This window comes from Sceloporus occidentalis, unplaced genomic scaffold (genome assembly GCF_023333645.1).
Source record: "Sceloporus occidentalis isolate IW3139 unplaced genomic scaffold, rSceOcc1.0.p SCAF_7, whole genome shotgun sequence".
NCBI lineage: Eukaryota > Metazoa > Chordata > Lepidosauria > Squamata > Phrynosomatidae > Sceloporus > Sceloporus occidentalis.
This window is the reverse complement of record NW_028316987.1, coordinates 36,665,706-36,689,491: the sequence shown is the minus strand read 5'-3', so window position 1 is coordinate 36,689,491 and position 23,786 is coordinate 36,665,706. Positions and strand designations below refer to the sequence as shown.

General features: G+C 37.4%; 1 protein-coding gene across 2 annotated transcripts in view; it reads left to right on the top strand.

Annotated features, from left to right (window-relative positions):
• The window catches only part of LOC149309518 (septin-7), a 54,743-nt gene extending 35,948 nt beyond the window's left edge, over positions 1 to 18,795 (top strand). The window contains exons 10-13 of one of the 2 annotated variants that reach the window (XM_089532599.1): positions 7,248 to 7,268; positions 12,273 to 12,408; positions 15,456 to 15,595; positions 17,775 to 18,795. In XM_089532599.1, the coding sequence (XP_089388725.1) occupies positions 7,248 to 7,268; positions 12,273 to 12,408; positions 15,456 to 15,595; positions 17,775 to 17,814 (337 nt within the window). In that variant the 3' untranslated portion in view covers positions 17,815 to 18,795. The remainder of the gene's footprint in view (positions 1 to 7,247; positions 7,269 to 12,272; positions 12,409 to 15,455; positions 15,596 to 17,774) is intronic. The other variant, XM_089532600.1, reaches the window with a different exon arrangement.
• The last annotated feature ends 4,991 nt before the right edge of the window (positions 18,796 to 23,786 follow it).

The following is a 23,786-nucleotide window of genomic DNA, read 5'->3' as shown; positions in this document are numbered from 1 at the left end:
TGATTCACAACCTCTCCAGAGGAGGAAGGGAACAGTGTGAAACTAAGGTTTACTTTTGTAACACTAAACAATGACATTATAGCAGAATGCGCTTAATGTTTTTCCAGATGTAAAGGAGGATAATGTTCTTTGCTTCACCCATAGATTTCCTTTTGATTTTGATACATCTGCATTCAGAGGAGAGAGAATATCTTGGACAAAGAAACTAGTGGTCATAATCCATGCAGAATTCTTCAGAGACTCAGTAGAGTCCATAGTGTGCTTCAGCTCTGGTCTGCAGTTTTCCTAGACCTTGCTGATAGATGAGGTATTTCTGAGGAACTTCTCAGTTGACACATCTTTTAAAGAAGTAGACAGAAGTTTAGGGTAGAGTGAATCACTCTCATAGTATCTTTTCCAAGAACTGATAATACCAGAGCATTTAATCACATTGGAACAATTAATTTTTCAGCAAAACTTTGTCCAAATTCATCATTCTATAGAAATGCATCATTCTACACACTTTTCTGATTCTATTTCTCAAAAGGCAAATGAAAATTTATTTGATGTTTCTACTGGATCTGCTCACATTGCTGAAGATGCAAAGTTTTGAGTTGAAAATGCATCATCCTAGACACACGTAACTTAATAGATGCATTCTGTGCTTATAACACCCATCAGTAGTTTGCTAAATTTATAAATAATGGGCTTTCTTTTAGCACTAGGAGATTGTGTTCAATATTAATTTAAAAGTATTAAGATTTCCCAAAAATCATGCAAAAGGGACATAGAGATTGCCAGCTTAGACATATGCTGTCTATGGGACATAGAGATTGCCAGTCAAGACGGATCTCTTCCGGCAGGCCTTTCCTGAATAAAAGTGCCCAGCCACAGAATTACTGCCCCTCACATCATGTTTCAGCCCACCGCTCTTTCCTCACTGTATTTTTTATTGTGTTTTTAATAGATGTTTTAATTGTAACTTGTTTAATCCTGTTTTAAGGGGAGAATTTGGGACATAAATTTGTAAATGTGGATTTTAACGTGTTGTTAACCGCTTTGATTGTCTTGTCACAGAAAAGCAGGATATAAACAAAAGTTTTATTATTTATTTATTTATTTATTTATTTATTTATGTAGTTACTAATTTATACACTAAATCAGTTTATGTGGCTATTGTAATTATAGATGATAATTGAATTTCCCACTTATTTTCAATAAATGCTTTTGATACCAAGTTTATATTCTATTTAGTGATTGTGAATATAAAATTTGGCATTATTCATTTCATTTTATTACCGTATATGGTCATGTACAAGTCGAGAAATTTAGGCCAAAAATTGACACAAAAACCCTGGGTCAACTTATGCGCAAAGTCAACTTGTATGTATGTATAAAATTTATTCGGTCATTGACCAACAAAATCACAGCATATAAATATGGAAAGTCACAATAGAAATTCATAGATTTCTATACACGATTATGAACAATAACATCATACACAATTATACAAGCATTAAAATCATAAATAAAAGCAAGGGCTCTTACCATTTCAAAAAATAGTTAAGGCAAATCTGGTGCCAACCGCCAAATCTCCTAGGGTTCTCCTAAAATCATACGGTCTATACAAAATTGGCTTTGTTAGTTCCCAGTTCCCTTGCGTTAAAACTTTATGTCTATAGTATGCACAGATTTTGAGTCATAAGCAAAGTAAGCCGGCAACTTAAATGGTAAACAGCGGATATCATATTCTATTTTATGATCCCAATTTTTGTCGACTAACATTGAACTCAGACATGTCCTAGGTCGAACTTCGTTACTTCCTAGGTTCTTCCCTAAATGTCTTAACTTAACAGATTTACAGACTTGCCTATGTTAGTTCCCATTTACCATTTGGGGTCGGAGTTTGCATACAGTGGCCTGTTACAGACTGCCAAAATAAAGCTGCTTCGGGTCTCTTTGGAGGTATGCTATTTAAATGATGCATGGGTCCTAAAAGTCCGGAGGTCACGCCAAAGCCACAGTCCACTCCTAAGCACTGGAGTGCAGCTTTGGTGCAGCTTCTGGATTCTTAGGATGCATGCATCATTTAAACAGCATGCCTCCAAAGAGACCCGAAGCAGCTTTATTTTGGCAGTCTGTAACAGGCCAATGTAACAGAACTTAGCTACCCTAAATACCACCTCGGGTACCTGGCTATTTAGTAAGTTGCTGATGTAAAAAGCGTCGGAGTGACCAGGGTATTTTCCCAGCAAGGGGGCAATCAACTGGAGACGGATATCTTTGTAAAATTGACAATATAAAAAAACGTGCTCAATAGTTTCAATTACACCCGTGTCACATGGGCAAAGACGGGATTTATAAGGCACTCTTTTAAACCTGCCTTCCAATACTGCTGTAGGTAAGGCATTGAACCGGGCCAGGGAAAAAGCTCTCCTGAATTTAGGCAAAGTAATTTGGAACAGATATGCGGCAGGTGAAGTGACCCGGATTTGTTTATCAGCTACAATATAGTTGGGGAAAGCAGCAGTTTCCAACTGGCCTTCAAAGTCAACTTATAGTCGAGTATATATGGTAGATGAGAATTTAGTGTAAGCCTTGTCTGTGGTAGGAGAATCTTTTGCTCTCATTGTGCTCTTACCATTTATCTCATTAGTAAACTGGGTTGCCTTATTGCATTTTTTATTTACTAATATGCCATTGGTTTCTACTGTGGGGAAGAGCATCAGCACGCACCCACATATCTACCTGTTAAAAAGTTTAAAAATCAAGGATTTCAAATGAACATACAACAACCAAAAGGTCCATTTCAGTCATCTCTTTTACCACCTGTCTTCCCTTTAATTTGTTACATCTTCAGCTCTTTACATATCTTCTCTGTATACTGTCATAGAGTTAAGATAACTTACTTCTCAGTTTGACAAATTGTTTTTTGTTTTATAATGGTCATCAATCCAATTTACAAAAGAAGCTCCAGGGACTCCATTGTTGAGGAGGTGTGAGCCAAGATGTGAAACGGAAAGAAAGGTCAAGACGCTTTGAGCTGTCTGAATTCACATATGGGGGGGAAGGAAGCAGTAACAAGAGTTTGTGATAACTGCTGTCCGTTATGAAACCCAGTTTGAATGAATGATCCATAATGCAAGTTCCTTTTGCAAAAGCTATAAAATCCAGGTAGTTCATAGATTATAATTAAAGCTGAATCCTTGGAAAATCTGAATTCTTGGTTGTTAGTTACTCTTTAGCATAATAGCTTTACAGTAGCATTACTGCTTTTCATTTACTAATTCCACATATTTTCTGTTCAGCATAATTAATGTACAGTATATTGCTTTGTTAAGGATAGTTTTCTGCCTGGCAAGATTTAGACTTGTGGATTGCTAACCTCTGCAAAGGAGGGAGAGCTGTTAAAAAGCAACCTAAGAATGTGGGCAAGGATCAGTCCAGACTTTCATATGTGTGTAAGAATTCATGGATAATTCTGATTACTGGGGGTCATTTCAGTTTCACTTTAGACCCAGTTTTTGAATAGAAGTAATCGTAGTCTTTTACTACATTACCTTCTCTGGGAGCTGGACAAATGGGGAGATTCATTTTCCTGGACTAACTTGCTGGGAATGGGACATAGAGATGTGAAGGATCGGAGGGGGGTAAGCCATAAAATTAAGAGAGAAAGATCCTCACATTTTTGAACCCCCCTTTTCCTGGAAAAATTAGGGAAATAGATTGTGGAATATTTTCTTTTAGAATAATGAATAAAATGTTTAAACTTAGGCATTTATATATTTTGTCTTGCAAAACTATTTCTAAAAACTATGTAAGAGGAACAGGTTTTTAAAAGGGAAATTTTCATGTAAGACATGATGCTAATGGATTTGTGTTTGATATCATGGCCTTTAATTTCTGGAGTTCCACAGTGTTTGAATATTGTCCACTATCTTTTTCAACATCTGTGCAATACTACCAGGCGGTTATCACCTGAGGGGAGGGAATGGGTATTCCTATGTTGCTGGTGACACTTAGCTTTGTCTCTTTAATCTTCATAATGTGGAGATGTTCTGGAAGTTCTGAGTGGTAGACTCTACTAACATTAAATTAGATTTGAACGCATCAGAGTTATAGTTGGTTGTAACATTGGACGGTAGGGTTCCTAATGCCAGCCTGTTCATGGTGGAATTGAACTCATAAAATAGTTTGGGAAATAATCAGGATTGATTTTGCTATGTCTAGCTAGTACACCAACTTCATTGATCCAGATAGAGTCAAACTGGCCATGGCTCTACATGTGTTTGGTTTTTATTCAGCAGTTGCAACTCTCTTAATATGGGGATGGATCTGAAATCCTCTTAGACTTTAAAAGTGATTAGGGCAAACTTCTGAAACTACCAGTATGTTGATCTCTTTATTGTATCAGCTGCACTGTTTTCCACTTAGTCTCAGACTCAGTTCTGGGTATTGCTTATTATCTTGAAAGATCTGAATGGCTTGGGATCTGGCTCATGCAGAATTTTTTTTCCTCCCATAGGAATGAAGGTCTCGGGTTCTTTAAGATGAGCTTCTGTGTCCCACTCCAGAGGCATGCTTTGGTAGCATTGTATTGAAGGCCGGTTTTTCCCCCTAGGTGACAGTACCCTGTATGTCTTGGCCAGGGAGTTAAGTTGTCTTCCTCTTTTAGCTGTGTTCCTCTGGCAAATGAAGACCTTTTGTTCAAAAAAGAACTGGATCCTATTACTTTATAACTTTCTTTATTGTTTTGGTGGATACACAATCTTTTTTGCTACTATTCTTAGCTTGTTAATGTGTACAGTGGGCCCTTCGTATCTGCTAGGGTTTGGTTCCAGGACCCTCTGTGGATACCAAAATCCATGGATGCTCAAGTCCCATTAAATACAATGCCATAGTAAAATGGTGTCTCTTATATAAAATGGCAAAATCAAGATTTGATTATTGAAATGTATATAGTTTTAAACTATTTTCAATGCGTGGATGCTTGAATCCATTAATAAAAATCTGTGGATAAGGAGGGCCAGCTGTATTAATGATTATGCTTTTAGTACTTTGAGGAGTACTTTGAGGAGCTCCTCTTTTGGAGGAAAAAGTAGGGTGAATATTTTTTTAAATTATAAAAGCAAGTATTCTTGAAAATGACAGTGAATTTGCTTTCCAGGTAGTAGTGGATTTTGTTTTGTTGTTTTTTGGCAAAAAGTGGAAGCACAGCGATACAGAACAAAGTTGGTGATGTTGATTAGAAAAGACTGCAAGTACTTTTTACTGTTCATAGCACATGCTCAGTGTAATATTCATATATTGAAAACCAAAAACAGTTTCTTATAACTTAATGGTCATTTAAGTTATGATGCAACTTAGAGTTTTTTTCCCTTTACAAAAGGAAACCTCACTGTTAATAATACAAACAGAATGTTCTCTGTTTTGTTCTGACATGGTGGATGTACCATTTCACACTGTCCCACTAGCTTCTGATGTGCAAGTCATCTTTTAGATAGTATATTTTAATTATGAAAATAGGCTTGATTTAACTAACTATGGCATATACTCTTTTTCAGTCTTGAAGTGCTGAAAGCTTTTACTAAATTCAGCCATCCTTTAACACACGGTTTCTTGCAGAAATCAAGACTCAACCTTTTACATCTACGGAGTTTGGTTTTGCTCTTGTTCTGAGTATTTTTAGCATCATTGATTTTTTTAGGAATAACAAAGCATTACTAGATTTTAAAATGTTTTTAAAAGTTTTAGATTTTAAAAAAGTTTTCTTAGTAATATAATCATTGCTTTGCCTCTGTTTGTAACAAGGCAAGCCAGTTAGTATCCTGAACTTAGCAATTCAGTGTTAACATTCTATTAGACCAGTGGTTCCCACACTTTGGTCCTCCAGCTGTTTTGGACGTCAGTTTCCAGAATTCTTGACTGTTGTCCAAGTTAAGTGGGGTTCCTGGGAACTAAACTCCAAAACACCTGGATGACTACAGTTTGGGAATTACTGAGTTAAGACATATCTGCTATAGAGGTATTCCTTCATTTAAGATTTTTCCCCAATACTTTTTAGCATCTCTGTCAAGAAAATTGGATAGTATTCTCAAGGTGTCATTGTCTCAGCATTGCCAAACCATCAGATGGCTTGGGGCCACTAGGGATGGAGCCTTTTTTAAAAAAGGAATGACAATCATGCTGGCACACTTCATGTGTATGTTATTTTAAGATATTGGAGAATGTCTTTTGGTACATACTGTAGGAAATCAGTTGTCTTCTTTAACAGCAGATTTTTTTTCATAATACATAATGCTTTTTCATAATTACATAGAATGGTGTTTTGTTTTGTTTTTCCAATTGTATGTCTACTGTTTAAATTTAAAGAACAAGAAGTACCTCATTAGATGTATTGTAAGCCCATCTGCGCTCATGAGCTTCAGTGGGATACAAGTTACAAAGCATGAATTTTTCTTTGTTCACTGTTGGGTAAATGCAGCAATTTTGGAATTACAGTTGCAGCACCTCTTAACTAGACACACTTTTCTTCCACACACATCTTGTTTTGTACAAGAACAGTGAAATACTGTATCTTACCTGCATTGTATGCAAGCAGTGGCAGTTTCCTGCACCAGTCCTCCCATGTATAGCTTTGGACAAAACATGAAGCTGCTGCTAGGGCCTATTCACTTTTGTATGTGCGTACCAAATGGAATTTGTTGAAAAAATTAAATTTGAAGCAGTTTGAATACTTTAATAAATCATTTGTAAAGGGGGGGGAGCTAATAGTTACCATTTTACGGTCTTAATTGTAGTGAATATTTTTCATAAAACCCTTCTGAGACCTCTGCTGGCCAATTAAATGGAATTTCTGCAGCATCACTTATTTCATTTTGAAGAAATGCACTAGTAGCATAGGCCTAGGGACAGTTGTGATTTGGTGTTTCTTTTGAGAAATCAAACAAATGTCACTAAAATATTTAAATTCTTACTCAGAGAACATGTATTACTTCTGGCATACCGGTACAGGTAAATGTTCTCAAAAAGCTTTGCACATGAAGGCTTCACTAATTGTGTACAACACTTCACTAACAAATATTGAAAAGCAAAATTTAACTAGCTTTAATTAACAATCTGTCACTTTACAGTGGAAATTTTGCTTACAAGGAGCAAATAAAGCAAAGTAGCTTCAAATCCATCATGAATCTGCTTTTTCAATTATTGACTTTTATTTTTGTGGTTTGATTTAAGCATGCTAAGCATCTGTATTTTTTGTTTTTTAGATTTGACACAGTTGAAGGCATGTAAGTGGTCATTTAACTTTTTCAAGACTTAAGACAAAAGGCTTAAAACAAATAAGACATTTAATGTTAAGTGTAATTTTAAAAAAACTTTTATTTTCAGCTCTTGCATTTATTTTGCTTTAATGGTTTTTATTCTAAAACTTTCTTAACATAACATTAAATATTTTTAGTGACAAAAAGTGGGAGCATTTTTATGCACAAAGCGAGTAGAGAGTGGACGTCTACTCACAACTTGTCAGTATTTAACAGGTAAATTGTGTGTGAAATGTTCCTGAAGCATTTAAACGGCTTCGTTTCTTGCTTTTAAAGTTGTAGGTGGTTATCAGAGCATTTGAAAACACTGGAATTCTCAAACTATAGAATTAGTAATTAAGAGAGAGATGTAGATATCATATAAATGGCTTGCAGAGGTCATGTTTCATTCTATTAGGTGCTGTGTTCCAGCAAGGATAGTCAACCTGCTATATGTGTCAGCTTGCTTCCGTCCTCACCAACACCAGGAGGAAGTAGTTACTTCCTGCTGTTGATATTGCCTTTCATCTAATATTTTATCTAAATGTGATACGTCCTTGACCATCTACATTTGAATCTCCTTCATCATGGGCTTTGTGACTTACACATATGGGTATTCAGCACCTGCACAGAGATCCTCAGAAGCTTGTAGAGGTGTGTTTTGGCAGTAACTCCACCCCCTCACTTGCATGGATATAAGCTGTGCATTCCCACTGAAAGCCATTTTCTTTTTGTCTCATCTGCCTTGGCACGGACCACACTGTTGACTTGTGCCCATATTCAGCAAGCAAGGCGCAATAGAGCTTCCGATCATACATCTTGCAATAAACTACTTCATACTGTTTCAGCAGCTGTCTGCTCCCACTTTTCTTTGGGTGTGGCGCACCAGTCACATCACTCATTGAGACAGAACCTTCTGGCTGTTGTTCAGGCTTCCTTGGGAGAAATGTCAGCACCCTCATCCTCAACAGCCCAAAAGCCTCTAACCTATTCTCAGGGTGCAGAAACCTAGAGATGTTCCTCTCACTCCTGGGGATTTCTAAGGAAGCAATTGCAGAAAGGAAATCTGTGGAGCCAATGAAGAAGACAATAAAAGGATAAGGACCAGCCACCTACTCAGTCACATCAGAACTTTCATTTCCCACCCAGGAGCCACAGCTATGTTCATCTCAGATCCTAATGTCTCCAGTGTATGTACCTCACTTCTCTAGCCCTGTTCTGGATATAATTGCTAGGGAGATGGATATTCATTCTTTGGATGAGGTCCAGATTGTTTGCTCCTACTTGGAAGGGAAGATTCTGGGCAAATCTCACTTTCAGAGCTCTGCGCTCAGCCACCACCAGAAGGCACTGGACTTGACCCCAAGGACAACAAGCACAGAAGGCATAGAATGCATCAAAATCAGCTGGGAATCGCAGACATATACATCTTCTTGACACCACAGTAGGTCCGCAATAGCTATATCTTGCACTATTCCTTGAGGGTCTATTTTGTGGCCATCTGTGCTCATTCTAAGCTGTAAGTTGCCTCCTCTTGGTTGGTGCACATATACCATCATCCACTTAATCAAGGACTGCTGCCTGCATGGAGCCCCTCATTAGTCATTTACAAGCTTATGCATGACCCTTCGAACCCATGACATCCTCTGATCTTCATTTTCTTTCCTCGAAAACTGCCTGCCTGCCTTGTCTCCATCACCTCTGCTTATAGAGACAGTGAATTAGCAGTGGTAAGGGTATACGCTCCTCCCCTCCACACACACACACTTTAGCTTTCATAGGGCATGATGGTCCTCTCCATGGCCATCTCCTTCCTCACTAAGATGGTATCCATTTTCTATCTCATCCATCCCCTGGTTCTTCCAACCTTCAAGCAAATGCCATCTTTTGACCTGGAGCAAACCCTTCATACCCTAGATGTCAAAAGGACACCCCTGTTCTATGTCACTCAGACAAAACAGTTCTGGAAGACTCCTCATCTGTTTGTTACCTATGTCACACCTAGTCAGGGAAAGGTTATCTCATCTCAATGACTCTCCCACCAGGTGGTAAATACTATCTACCTTTTCTACTCCCTTTCTGAGAAGAGTAAAAGTTCATGTGACATGAGCAACTGCTACTTTGTTAGCATATCTCAGATGGATTCCTGTCCTGAAACTCTGCCATGCAGCTACACGGTCATAGCCATCTTCCTTTCTCATTATAGACTGGATGTTCTTTTTCAATCTGATACAGTTTTTGTATCTGTTGATTCTAGCAGACTAGCTATTCTCCTTTAAGTGTGAGTCACTGAGACTATCAAGAAGAGGAACAGGTAACTGTAGTTCTTTGTTCATCTGTGCACTCACACAACCTGCATACTGTCCCTTTATTCCAGGCCTGAAACTGGGTTTTGGTGAGAACACACAGCTTATGTCTGTGTGTGTATGGGGCTACTGTTATTGCCAAAACATGCTCTAGCTTCCAAGGATCTCCACACAGGCACAGAATGACCCATATTTGTGAATGCACAGATAGATGATCACTCACTCAAAGAACCACAGTTACAGGTAGACAGCCTCCTCTTATCTGGACACAAACTGGATTATCTAGGTCTGGGAGATTTATGCATGAAAGGGAGTTGTTCGTTTGCAACTGTCTCCTGCAGCATTTTAGACCAATAGAATAAAACTTCACTCTGGAACTTAACATTCAAATAGGTTCCCCCCCCCCTTTTTTTTTTTTTAACATCACTAGCTTTAGTAAACATTCCAAAAATATTTTTTTAAAGTATTAGGTTTTGTTATGGTTCTATTTCCCTGTAATAAGAAAGCCTTGTTGTAAGAAATATTAGCAGTGAAGTTTGCCCGTGTTTTTGAGTTGACAGAAAGTGCACTACATAGATTTGCTTTGTGTGCTTTCTTTTTTCAAAATAGCATTTAATTGGTTACAGTCCTACACATACAAACCTGATTTAAATTATTAAAATATTGGGTAGGTTATAGAGACTGTAACAAGTATTTTGACAATAGTCCCTGACTCTTTCTTTCTTTCAAAAGAATATCGTGAGTTTATTCTAAATAACACTCCAGTACAGATTGCTTGTTTTCCCCATGTGTACACAATTTTTGCAGGAGAGCGAATTTTATTTGTTAGTTTCAATATAATGTTGCCTTTTTATCATTAGCTAACACCACACAATCTTTCAAACCATCTTGGGTTGTATGTTACTAATGTTACAGCAGAATCTTGGGCTTACAAACTCTCATAGGCTGTTTTCATAAGATGATCATTTGCTTCAGTGTTCTTCCTTACTTCCTTACCTGTTCCTCCTGTTTCACTTCCCAATATTGTTCTTTTATAAACTTTAAATTCAGTTTACCTTATTTCCGTCTTCTCTAACAACGTTGAACTCATGTGCTGCTTCTTTCCACCTTCTTTGAAAGTGTTCTTTGTACAGTGATCCATGCTGACAAGTGAAGAACATTACTTAAGGTCTTTCTCAGTGGAATAGTTTTTCTCTTGGCCGTTTAAGAATTGTTCTTCGTCATTCAGAAGTTTGTCCCTACAGATTTCTTTAATTGCAACTAGTAGTGCTGTCTCATCTGGTTGAAACAAATGTGACAGGTATCTTCTAGTCACTGCTTATGATATTTGTGACAGAATAAAAATTCTTCCCCATGTGTCTAGGCCCTTTTGAGAAGAGTTAATTGGGATCATACTGGTCTGTGGTTCTAAACAATTGCAATTAAAAGAAAAATAGTTAAGAAATGTCAGTAACAGTAATATGATAGATTGAAGATTAGATCTGATTTGGTTGGCTGCTACTTATTTATATTTTTTCATGTTTTGTGTTGCATGAATGTCCAGGCAACTGGTGATAAATGCACTTGTGTTATTGGACACATCCCCTGTTTTTTCCTTGTTGAATAATAATTTAGTTGTGATTAGATCATAGCATGTTCAGATTGTAATCTAGAGTATATTTTGGTGTTTCAGCCGTGTGTGATATGGATGTATTAGTTAGAAAAATAATGAAACATTTGTGACTGAATATAATATATCAGTTAAATACCACAGCTCTGTCTTTTTAACCGTACAGTTAAAGTTATTGGAATGGCTCTAGGTTTACAAGAACAGTGTTGAAAACTTTGGAAGCACTTTGTGAAGTAAATCGTCATGTTACAAACCTGCAGTCAAATAATTGGCTGGTTGGCTCAGATCAGTGAAATAGTAACTTGTTCCTATTGTCACCTCCTATTTCTTCTCTATTCTTTCTTTCCGGTTTTGCACAATCCAAGTAACTTTCTTTCAGGCACCTTATTCTTAGATTTGGCCAAAAAAGCCTACTTTGTATCCTTCTTTTTATGCACCTTTGCACTGAGCTGTGTCTGTCCAACTAAATAGCCTCCTGGCCAAATTGAAATATTCCATCCTCCCTTTGTCTCACCAGCCATGAACCATTCCAAGCTATCACACCTATTCAGTCAATAAGTGCCAGATGCTTCAGTGCCACAAAGAATGCAGCATAGATATCACTTAAAATATGTGATTTAATATAGTAACAAAATTGTAGTAGCAGAAATCAACCCCAAGCCACTCATGCCGAAAGAAAATATTCTGTATAACTTCTTTCATGGCTTAGGTCATGCTGCATTCTTGTCAGGAATATCTGTCAAATCTGCACTAGACAGATCTGTGGTATTAAAAGCTCACTGCCTCAGTCTGGTGTTTTCCCTCCTTCACAATGTGCCTTTTTTTCTGGAAATTGTGCCATCGTAGGTGGAAAAGAGCCCACCCACCCTACCCTTGGTTTCATCTTCTTTTGTGGATGTATAAAAGAAAAATGTGATGAAGAAGCATTTGAACTGTTTGTTAGACACCTATTTATTTACAGATTACATCACTGTCAGAATGTTGCTTGCTTCCTTTTGTTGTGTGTCTAACGATATGCTATCAGTCATATATTTGTAAAAGAAAACAGAAAAATCAACCATCTTTGGTTTATGGCAGGAGTCCTCTGGCACAGATGGAAGAAGAAAGGCGAGAGCATGTGGCAAAAATGAAAAAAATGGAGATGGAAATGGAGCAAGTCTTTGAAATGAAAGTCAAAGAAAAAGTTCAAAAACTGAAGGATTCTGAAGCTGAGGTACACATACTGCATGCCATCATCAAGATGAGGTTGAGGAAGGAATCTTGTTTCTTCCCAGATGTTGTTGGGTTGTAACATGCAGCACTGTTGGGTTATGCTGGATTTGGTCTTTGCAGTTCAGCAGCATTTGCAAGTCCTCATGATTTCCACTCTTGATACAAATAAAGCAGATATTGTAAATATAAATATTTATACTGTATGATTTGTTTAGTCCTCTGGGAATGTGGCTCAATAGTTAACTTGTTATATGTGTATTGCAAGTGAAATGAAATTAGTTCATTTGTATGAATAATAAATCTCCTATTTGCCTAGTAACCACAGCTATGCATAATACCAATATTGTGGATTTTAAAGCCATGATTTTAACTATAGGGCAAAATTGATTTTGACTTTACACTGATATGACTTAGGCTGGATGGATTTGTAAGGCTTAAATTACTATAAAAATTATGATGGCCAAAAAGAGGGAATAAGGTAAGGGTGACCTTAGGCAAGTCACACACTGTCACTCTCAGAAGAAGCCAAGGGCAAACCCCTTCTGAACAAATCTTGCCAAGAAAACCCTGTGATAAAGTCATCATAAGTTGGAAACTACTTGGAGGCATACAACAACAAAAGGTGGCCAGCATCTCTTTAGGGGAAGCATGATTTTTTATGCCAAATAGTGATCCTCTGAGATTCCAAAGAAATGCAAAGAATGTAGGATTTGCCTAATTTATTGTTGTTTTGTTTTGAAAAAAACATTGTAAGTTGACACCCATATAACATTTTTACAGTAACAACAGTTAGTGGATAGTATGCTGGGTTATAACCATTGTTAAGCTGTGGAAGGTCTTAAACAGGACCTTGCACTTAAGCTTCAGCTTTACATTGTAAAAATAAGAGATATCCAGCACATACTTTTGTATATAAGAACATTTCATGGAGGTTGAGTCTACCAAGGCATGCACAAGCATTCATAAATACTTTGACATTTTTAAATTGACTCTTCTCTCTCCATTGCCATGTTACAAATAGTTTTTGAAACGCCTCTGTTTCAAAAAGAATTTTCCCTGAGGCTTTGGAGGTTGCTGTTTGAGAATCACATGCATACACATGACCCTGAGATGTTTGGAACTATAAATGTTCTGCAGTTCTTTGGACTGTAAATCTATATAAATGTTAGTGAGCTAAAATTTTATTTAGAATGAGATGTTTCTCACTCAGTGTTGTCATTTACATATTATTCACTTCCAAAAAGTTTTTATTTTAATAAATATAAAAATTATTTCTAGCTGCATATATCATAATTAAAACTTATTTGAGTATACATGCCGACTCTGGAGTACCATGACTCTCCAGTACAGTCAGAATGTACTACTCCATAGGCACGAAGTAGGGAGGACTTTCTGTTTCATTCCTCTGTTCCCAACTTCTGTCTTCTGATCACTTGTATATAATTCAAGCATGTTCTCCCCCCTCCACCTCCTTCTCCCATGCAGACATACTCATACAGACTCCATAGTACTGTAGCAACCCTGCATGCTTCTCCTTTCTTTCACTTGCAGTTCATCAGGTCTTATTTATTTTATTTTGGTTACTCTTACACTTCTGCTGCCTTTCCTAACCCTGCCCATGGAAGATGCACCATGCTGTTGTCTGCTGACATAATAAATCCAGGCTGCCACATAGCTATTTACAGTTTTTATTAAGCTTCAGCAGTTGCAGAGAGTTCACTTTCTTTTTCCCTATTCTTTATCTTCCTTCTTCATATTTAGCTGTTCAATTTGCTCTTCTCTAGCCTTGCATATAGCAGCTTTGTTCTCTAGGGACTTCCTCCTCCCATACATGCCTCTATAACGCACATATGGAATTCTTCTATTGGCATCAGTCCATCTAAAAGGCTATTGGCAGGGGACAACCAAAGATCTTCTGGGTTAACTGTGGCTGTGGCTGAGTTTGAGAAATACTGCTATATACCATTCTTCAGGGTTTCATTCCCATGTACACTTAAACTTACAAAATATGCTGGAGAACCACTGCCAGAATTCACCTGGTTTTTTCCTTTTTCTTTTTCCTCTAATTGGCTTCCTAAAGGATGAAATTGGAGGAAACAGGCAGACTTTTCTCCATGATAGTCCTAGTGCATAGGAATCTTGAATATTTTAAGTCTGGAGTAAACCACGTAGTTATGACACATAAGAAGGAGGTGACATTGCTATAGCTACCAGTGGAAAAAGAAACACACATGTCCTGAGAGCCCTTTCTTTTTTGCCAATTTGTATCATTGCCAACCCAGGGTTTTTTTTTTAAAACAAACCCTTAAATATGTTATTGTTGCCAGAGCAGCTCTGGAGTGATGATAATAATGTCCAGTGAGTCCTTTATACTTTACTAACCTATTGTTAAGTGTTACGAAGAACATGATTTCTTTAAAATCATGGTTTTCTAACTTCAGTTTGTGTTTTGTGTACAGCAAACACAAATTCAATTCAGAGCAGTGCTTTTGTTTGCTGTGAGAACTTACTTTACTTGTATCATCTTGAACTATCATTGGCTCCACTATTCTGGATGCTGGCTTTGCCTACACATGGGCTTGCTGTCAGTTATAGTTGCCATCCATCCTCCCAGCCCCAAGAAAGCCAGTTGCCACTCACTGAATCCAGATAAAATTAGATGCAGTTCATTCTGGTGAAAATCAGTGTTAGAAGTTAATCACTGCTTGTCTTAATTTCCATTGAAGTCAGTGGAACTTAGGGCCGGAACAGACTGGCACCTTCAGCTGTCTATTTGCTGCGGCCTCAATCTAGCCTTCATTCTGGTGGCTCTAATCCACCCTATCAGGGATGTCTGTTTCGCCCCCATCCCAACCTCCGGGGGGGAGGGAGCTCCAAGCTTTGTGAGAAGCAAGGGCAAATAGATTTTCCTTGTAGTACATAAATACTACAGTGCTGAAGGGATTTGGGGATTGCAGTTATGAAAAAAAAAATCAGTTATTGGTAATATGGTGCATCCTCAAGTGAGCACATAAGTAACTTACCCTGTTTTACATTCTTACTTGTTAGCTCCAGCGACGTCATGAGCAAATGAAGAAGAACCTGGAGGCACAGCACAAAGAATTGGAGGAAAAACGCCGCCAATTTGAGGATGAAAAGGCAAACTGGGAAGCTCAGCAACGTATTTTGGAGCAACAGAATTCATCGAGGTAATTAGATGTCTTGATTGTATTTGTTGCTGATAGTTTTTGAAGTTTTTAATATAATAATTATTATTATTTTACGTTTTCAAAGTTATAAGATAAAACCATAACAATATATAGAATAGCAAGGGGTAAAAAAGGACAGAAAAAAGAGAAAAAGGCCTGTTACAGACTGCCAAAATAAAGCTGCTTCGGGTCTCTTTGGAGGTATGCTGCTTAAATCATGCATGGGTTCTAAGAGTCCGGAGGTCGCACCAAAGCCACACTCCATTCCTATGCACTGGAGTGCAGCTTTTGGTGCAGCTTCCGGATTCTTAGGATGCATGCATCATTTAAACAGCATACCTCCAAAGAGACCCGAAGCAGCTTTATTTTGGCAGTCTGTAACAGGCCAAAAAGTCCTATATATACTCATATATAAGTATAGAAATTTTAGTAAAACAAATTGACCCAAAAAACCTCTATCAGCTTATCCAAGTGTCAATGTAAATACTGTACTTTTATCAGAAAAAAAGAGCCATTCTTTTCTCTAAGTAAGAGTGAGATGCGAGAGCTTAATCTGTCCCAAAAGCACATTAAAGGGGCACTGACACCCTCTACTGTTTATACCGTTGTGCCACTTCCGACATTTTTGAATGCCTGGGCAGGAAAATGGCAGATGTGGCAGCTCTTTGACACTTCCGTTCGAGGGAGTGCCAAGAGGAATCAGGCTCCGAAGAATTTGAATAAAACATTTGTGTAGGGTTGTCAGCTTTTCTGGGTTAAAATCAGGCAGAGTTATCACATTGAAGTTAAAAGTTATTACATGACTGCTAGCATAGTCACTATTTTCTTAGCTTTGCCTTTTTATCCTTTTTCACATGTGTGCACTTTCTTAGAAGCTGGCTGGCATCTAATTGCTGGTACAGCTTTTATCCCACTTGAGGGTGTGGCGCATCTAAACACCACACCTCCAAGCCAGTCCCAAACGGGCTCAAACAGGCTATCTGTTCAGTTCCTCTTTCTTTCTTTCTTTTTCTTTTTCTTTTTCTTTTTTCTTTTTTTGAAAAAAGGTGTTTCAGAGAAGTCAGAGGGGGCAGAAGGCTGCAAAAGTGGGGCTCCTGCATGTGGCCCTGAGCTTGAGGTTTATCCACCTGTAGCTCATATGGTTGATAATCTAAATGAATAGGAGGAGATTTATTTACAGCCATAGACCAATAAAAGAAGTTAGCATTTACAATATGTAGAATATTAAAAGTTTCAAATAGACATATAGCAGTTAGTAAGAATACCTTTCTATGGTATCTGTTCTCTAGTGCTATCATAATTCTTTGTATTTTAATTGCTGCTGCACAGAATTTAGTCACCTTATATGTTACAGCAGAATCAGTATCTGAAAGCAGCAGAAAAGTAAGGCCTGTTATAAAGCTGCTTCGAGTCTTTTTGGAGGTATGCTGTTTAAATGATGCATGGGTCCTAAGAGTCCAGAGGTCGTGCCAAAGCCACACTCCATTCCTAAGCACTGGAGTGCAGCTTTGGTGCAGCTTCCGGATTCTTAGGATGAATGCATCATTTAAACAGCATACCTCCAAAGAGACCCGAAGCAGCTTTATTTTGGCAGTCTGTAACAGGCCTAAGAGATTGTTCACTGAAAAATTGGAAGGATGATGAGATCAGAACATAAATCCATATAAAAGAGACACTGGAAAAGCACATGTTCCACAGTTTCAATTTGTCCTGAGTCACCTGGGCAGCATCTCTCCAAGTTTGGAATATTAAAATGAAGAGTATGGAGATTATCACATGCCTCTTTTCATCTGATCCGGGCATAGGCTGGGCATGGTCTTAGTCCGGTGAAAACAGATTTTATCACCCACCTCTGTGCCCAACTCAGCCACATCACATACTCAATCCAGATTCTTGGCATACTTTTTGAAGAACAGGAAAGTATCATTCTTTGTAAAGTACACCAGGAGTCCGGATCAGGATTGTGATGCGGCCGAGTTGGGCACAGAGGTTTGCGATAAGATCTGTTTTCACCCATTTAAGCCTCTGCCTAGCCTGTGCCCAGATCGGGCAAAAAGAGGTGTGCGATAATCTCCTATGATAGATTACCGTATGATGTGGTGTCCAAACCAAACAAGAAAATGAAACTCTCACATATAAATATATTTGAATTGTATTTTCATTTTTTTATCTTTTACAGAACTTTGGAAAAGAACAAAAAGAAAGGGAAGATATTTTAAATATATTTACTGACCACCAGTTATGTTTAAGTTGCCAATATTCCAGTCTGGACATCAGTGTGTGTTGGATCTGTTTGACCAATCTTGCACCAGTTGTATCCATATCTGTGGATTTAACAGCATGACAAATTTTTTTGTTAATATTGATGGCACTTGAGATGCCTTGAATTGTTTAGGGTATTGTATACTTAGAGGGGGGAAAACTACTCTCAAGTACCCTTTTTTTAAAAAAAGAAATACCAAGTCATTTTAATGCAAAATAACATTTTATTGTCGTATAATCATGTTCTGGTGGTTTGATTTGTTTACAGGATATTTCAGTATAAAAGGACTTGGGAAGGTTTTCCATAAGGATACATTGCCATAATATAATATGAACTATGCTTCTATTATTAAAAAAATTCCATTCAGTGCAGCATATATAATAATGTAATTTAGTCTAACACAGTTGACCCTATTTTTGACACTTCCATTGTTTAAAAGTACACATGGAAAGACAAACGTATAGGCTTATGGGGCACCTAAATGCTTTTTATAACAATCCTTTTTTTTTTTTTTTTTTTTTTGGATTCTTTAAATATATGCTATTCTCATTTAGTAACTACTTTAGTCAGAGGAGTTTACTGCTTCATTTTTATAACAACATATAACTTAGATATTTTCCATATATTGGCCCTGCTAAATAGAATGTAGTTTCTTTCATATGATAGGAACCAGTGAATAAAATCTTTCCTTTAACTCCCTTTTTACATTTTATGGTAAGTAGCAGGAAAATGCATTTATAGGTCATTTCTAGGGGGAAATGTGGTGTTAAAATACCAATCTGTTTCTACCTATGTGCAGTTTGTCTTCTAAAAATGAGAATCATGGCCTCTTGGGAAACGTCACCATTTTGCATTTAGCTGTCTTCATATACTGCATTTCTGTATTTTGTTTGTATTGTAAAAAGTCACATAATAAACAATGTTGTGATGTAACATACTCAAGTTTTGATTCTCTTACTGGATTTGTGTTGCATCCTTCTTTGTTTTTATTGCTTTTCATTTTGAACTATGGTTACATTATAATTGCCCAAATAAAAGGGTTTGCTTGACAGTGGGACACATTTCCTTGGAAGATGATCGATGAAGATGTTAAGGCAGAGTCTGGATGACCATCTGTCAGAATATTGAGCTGTGGACATCCTGTATTAACTGAGGATAGGACAAGATGACAATTAAGATCCCTTCTAGTTCTCTGGTTTTGTACCTGTAAATCAAAAGGAATCATTCTTGTTAACAGAAAGGTTCCCTAAATTATCTCTGAAGGATTTTAGTAGATGGTACTTAAGACTTGTAGTTAACTGAAGTGACACGTGTAAGGTAATAAAATTTATTCGGTCTTTGACCAGTATAAAAACAAAACCATACAAACAGCGTATCAGTATAACAATAACAGGTTAAAATATAAACTGATAGTAGACAATATACTTACATTTTATCTCACTATTAACCTAAAAAGTTGCTTATAGGACTTGTACTTTATGTTGACTCTAAATCTCAGTTTGTTGAGGTTGTTCCCCACTCCCTCCTATACTGACCAGATTTAAGTGAATCTGTACTACCTCCCTAGTGGAAGCATTTAGATCAGTGGTCCCCAAACAGTGCCCTTTAAGAGATTTTGGACTTCAGCTCCCAGAATCCCAGACTATTGGCCAACATGATTGAGGCTTCTGGGAGCTGAAGTCCAAAATCTCTTAAAGGGCACAGTTTGGGGACCACTGATTTAGATTGAATTGTTACTCATTCAGGCACTACTCCAAAAATAGTATCCAAGGAACATCTCAAATTGTAAATGTACCTAAATATATGACAGTCATATTTCTTATTGTTACTTTACAGCCTTAATATTCTGTGTGTGTGTATTCCATTTATAAATATATCTTACAAGTTATAGCAGTATTCTAAGAAGTGTTTGATTTACAAAACCCAAATGTTCAACTATGCAGGCCATTGTAACATTCTTCAGGGAATTGTGTCAAGGTGCTTAGTTTATTAAAATTTGTTGGTGTATGCCTTCAAGTGGTTTCTAACTTATGGTGAAGTTGGGGTTTTCTTGGCAAATTTTTGTTCAGAGGGACTTTGCCTTTGCCGCCTTCTGAGATTGCTACACAGCTAAGGTCATCTAGTTTGTTTCCACAGTTGAGTAATGATTCAAACTCCAGTCTCTCGCCTAATACTCAAGCCAGCTACACCACACTCGCTCTTTGTTATCCCACTTTTTAAGAAGTGTGATGAACTGTTGTGTCAGTGGTTGATTCACAGAAGCTCCAGAATTGGATACATTTCAGATATAAGATTTCACAAGTGAAAACTTCAAGTTGTGGATAGTTGAATGCAAGGATGAGGCATATGTGGATACCAAGGGGTGACTAGCAAAATTATCACCAATCTTTGCACATAAGTGCAGCATGTTGTATCCCTAAGGTATCATTAAACCAAATGGGTAATGTTCATGACAGTACCAGTTTTTGAACGGGTGGTGGCAGCATTCTCCATCTTTGGGTTGCCTCCCTAAGAGAACGTGGCTTTTATTATTTAGAAATGTACTTTTAGCTGAGAAAACAATGGCATAAATCATCTGTGCTCTTTAGTGAAGTGCCCAAACACCATTCTGTTACCTGTGTCCTAAAACTACATAGAAGTTTTTCATTTAATCTATCAGGTTGAGTGAAAGGGAACACAGTTGAACCTCTGTATCCATGGATAATGTATCCTGGATTCAGCCATCCAAGGCTTGAAAGTATTTGTTGGAGGTTTCTATATTCCAAAAAGTCTTGATTTTACTATTTTTATATGGGACACCATTTTACTGTGCCATTGTATATAATGAATTTTGTTATCCACAAAGCATTCTGGAGCCTAATCACAGTGGAAACTAAGGGACTGCTGCACTTTTTAAAATAACTTGTGTGAAACAGTCTTCATTCACATTGCTTCTTCCTTCAAGCACTTGTTTCCCCACTCAGGAAACATGTTGTTAGTAATATACACCTAGCACTATGGGGAATAATACGTAGTTTTTAAAAAAAAATGTTTAGTAAAGGCTTCCAAAGCAAGCTTGAAATTAGCCATTGAAGCAAAATTCTCTTCTTGTTCCCAAGATGCCATTTATTGCAGGAAACCTTTAGCATGCACTTCTCTTTTTGCATAGAGTACACTTGCCATTTTCTATTCAGATGTGAATAAAAGGCAATGGAGTCTTACTGTTCCATCTCCCACTATTCTGAATTCCTCAGACTGGTTTAGTTCAATGCTGTAATCTTGGCTGTTAGATTTCTCCAAGCTGCCAATGAGGTGATTCCACAGCAGCCAATGAGAAGACAAACAAGCATTGGGACTACAATGCCCCTCTCAGCCCAGGCCCATTTGGCACATAGTTAGTGTTACAGCCAGGTTGGCAGCATCTGTATCTGTGGCAGGTCCACTGGATTTTTTAAAAATACATATACATATATATTTGTGTGTGTGAAAATCTTTTAACAGCATAGTTTTGAAAGGAAGTAGAAATTCTGACAAACGTTCCGGTTGTTATAATTTTTGTTTGTTAATTCACCCCAAAATACATTTACATAATACTGTTCATTGCAGATATACTTCTTTATGATTCATTTCGCCCCCCCCAAAAAAAATCCTGGGAGAAAGGTACAGTTCTAGACTTGGCCAACGTAATACATAGTACTATAGAAACACATCTCCGAGTATTATTGCTTATAAGTGTTGAAAACGAATAAATATGGTCAAGTATAAATTATAGGCCTAAAAATCACCTAAGAGTCCATTCAGCTATGTCACCCCACTTTTGGAATTCCCTTGACCAAGAGATTTGCCTGGCATAATCTTCGTGTGAAAAAGTGTGTGCACTATATAATTGGATTTTTGCCTATATATGTATCTCTGTGTTTGCCTTTTATTGTTATAATCGCTATAAAACTTTGACTGGAAAGCAGATAATAACACAAACAAGCAAGCTTTATTGTTTTATTCTGGTTTGTTAGAATTTATTCTAAATAGTATTCATTTAGAATATTTCTACCATCCCCTTGCTTTAAAAAATAAACAACTCATAACCTACTTCTAATAAAAGTAAATCATATAAAACACAAACATTTTAAAATCTTGGTCCGTAATCAATAAGAACAGCAATGTAAAGCAAAATTACTTTAAAGCCACAGAGCAGTAAAATTGATTAGATATAAAAAGATAGGCAAATAAAAGCTGGTGCCTGAAAACAAGCTTCATGTCAGGCAAACATCCCTGGGGAGATATTCCATTACTGGAGCGGCATCATGGAAAAGACCAGAGCAAGAAATGTTCCTTTTCACACTACAGTTCCCAGAGTCCCCTAACTACTAGGGATTATGGGAGCTGCAGCAATAGCATTTACATTTCTATACTGCTTAATAGTGAATTCAGCACTCTGTAACTGGTTTACAGTCTGTAAGCCAATTGCCCTCAACAAGCTGGGTACTCATTTTACCCACCTTCGAAAGGATGGAACGGTGAGTCAACCTTGGAGCCATGGGATCGAACTCACAACATTGCGGCTGCAGTATTGGCATTTAACCACTGTGTCACCATTTTCTTAATGGTCAACATTAAACTTGCCTTTGCACATTCTTCTTTGACTTTTCTTAGTAGCTGTTCCAAGTCTTTCATGTTTTCTGCTAGTATTATTGTTTCATCTGCATATCTTAAGTTGTTGATATTTCTTCTTCCAATTTTTACTCCTTCCTCCAAATCTAAGCCTGCTTTGCATATGATATTTTCTGTGTATATTTGAATAAATATGGTAGTAAGATGGTGTGGAGCAGGTTTTGCCACTCATATTGTGCTGTAGTATGGCCATAGCTTAAAACCGTCACTTTTTGGACCAAAGGTTTCAGAATCCCCATCTGGGAGAGATGGTACCCCCCCCCCCCAAAAAAAAACCCTACTTTTCCAAGGTGAGTGTACTGTAGATGTTACCCCCGGTCCATACTTCCACTGTTATCCCAGCTGGATTTTGCATTAACTCAGCCAGATTCCATTTCCCATGTGGTTTGGTTCAGAGCATTCTCTGTTCTTACTATGCTAGACACTGCCTGCGAAGAAAACAGACTGAGGAGAGAAGGGAGACACCAGGCTTTTAATCAGAATAGTATTTCAATAACCTTGTTGCATTGCCTTTAAAACCACTCTAGGTCCCATCAAATCTCACCGGATCCCATTTTTTCAGACACACATTTGCACTCCTGACAAGAACATTACATCTGTTTTCGTCATGTTCCATACCTCCCTGTAATTCAGCATGATTTTAATACCTATAAAGGAGCTGCTTTTCTTTAAAATAACCACATGGTGGCAATGCTGCATCACAGGGGATGCTCAGCTAACCAGAGGTCTAGCATTCAACCAATGCGCCCTTTCCATCAGAATATAACGTTTTCCAAAAAAATGAGTGTTCAACAAAAGTGTTATATATCAGTCAATGTTTATTGATTAGCCCATGGGCTGTCTCAAAATACCACAAAGGTAAATACAACTCTATATAAAAATTCTATATGAAAGGTTAAAGAAAAATGAAACGTATAAGAATATAAATACAATAGTCAATACTACATTAAATAGATATAAAAGAGGTAAATGTATACATCATATTTCTTCATCACCCCTGCAATTTACCCCAATCACACATATGAGGATCTCAAACGTATTGTTTTGAACAAAGGCTTTATACAAGAATACAAGAATTAGCTTAGCAAATGAAATCAAAGGACCATTTAGCCCACATTCTTCATCATGCTCAGAAATCAGGCATGATGCAGCAAAGCATCCACATTTGCTTTGCCACTGTATTTAGTAAACGCAAAAACAGCTTCTGAATATAGAGATTTAACCTTTAGTTGTCATGGCTAATAATATATGTAACTAGCTAAGGGACTAGCAACAACT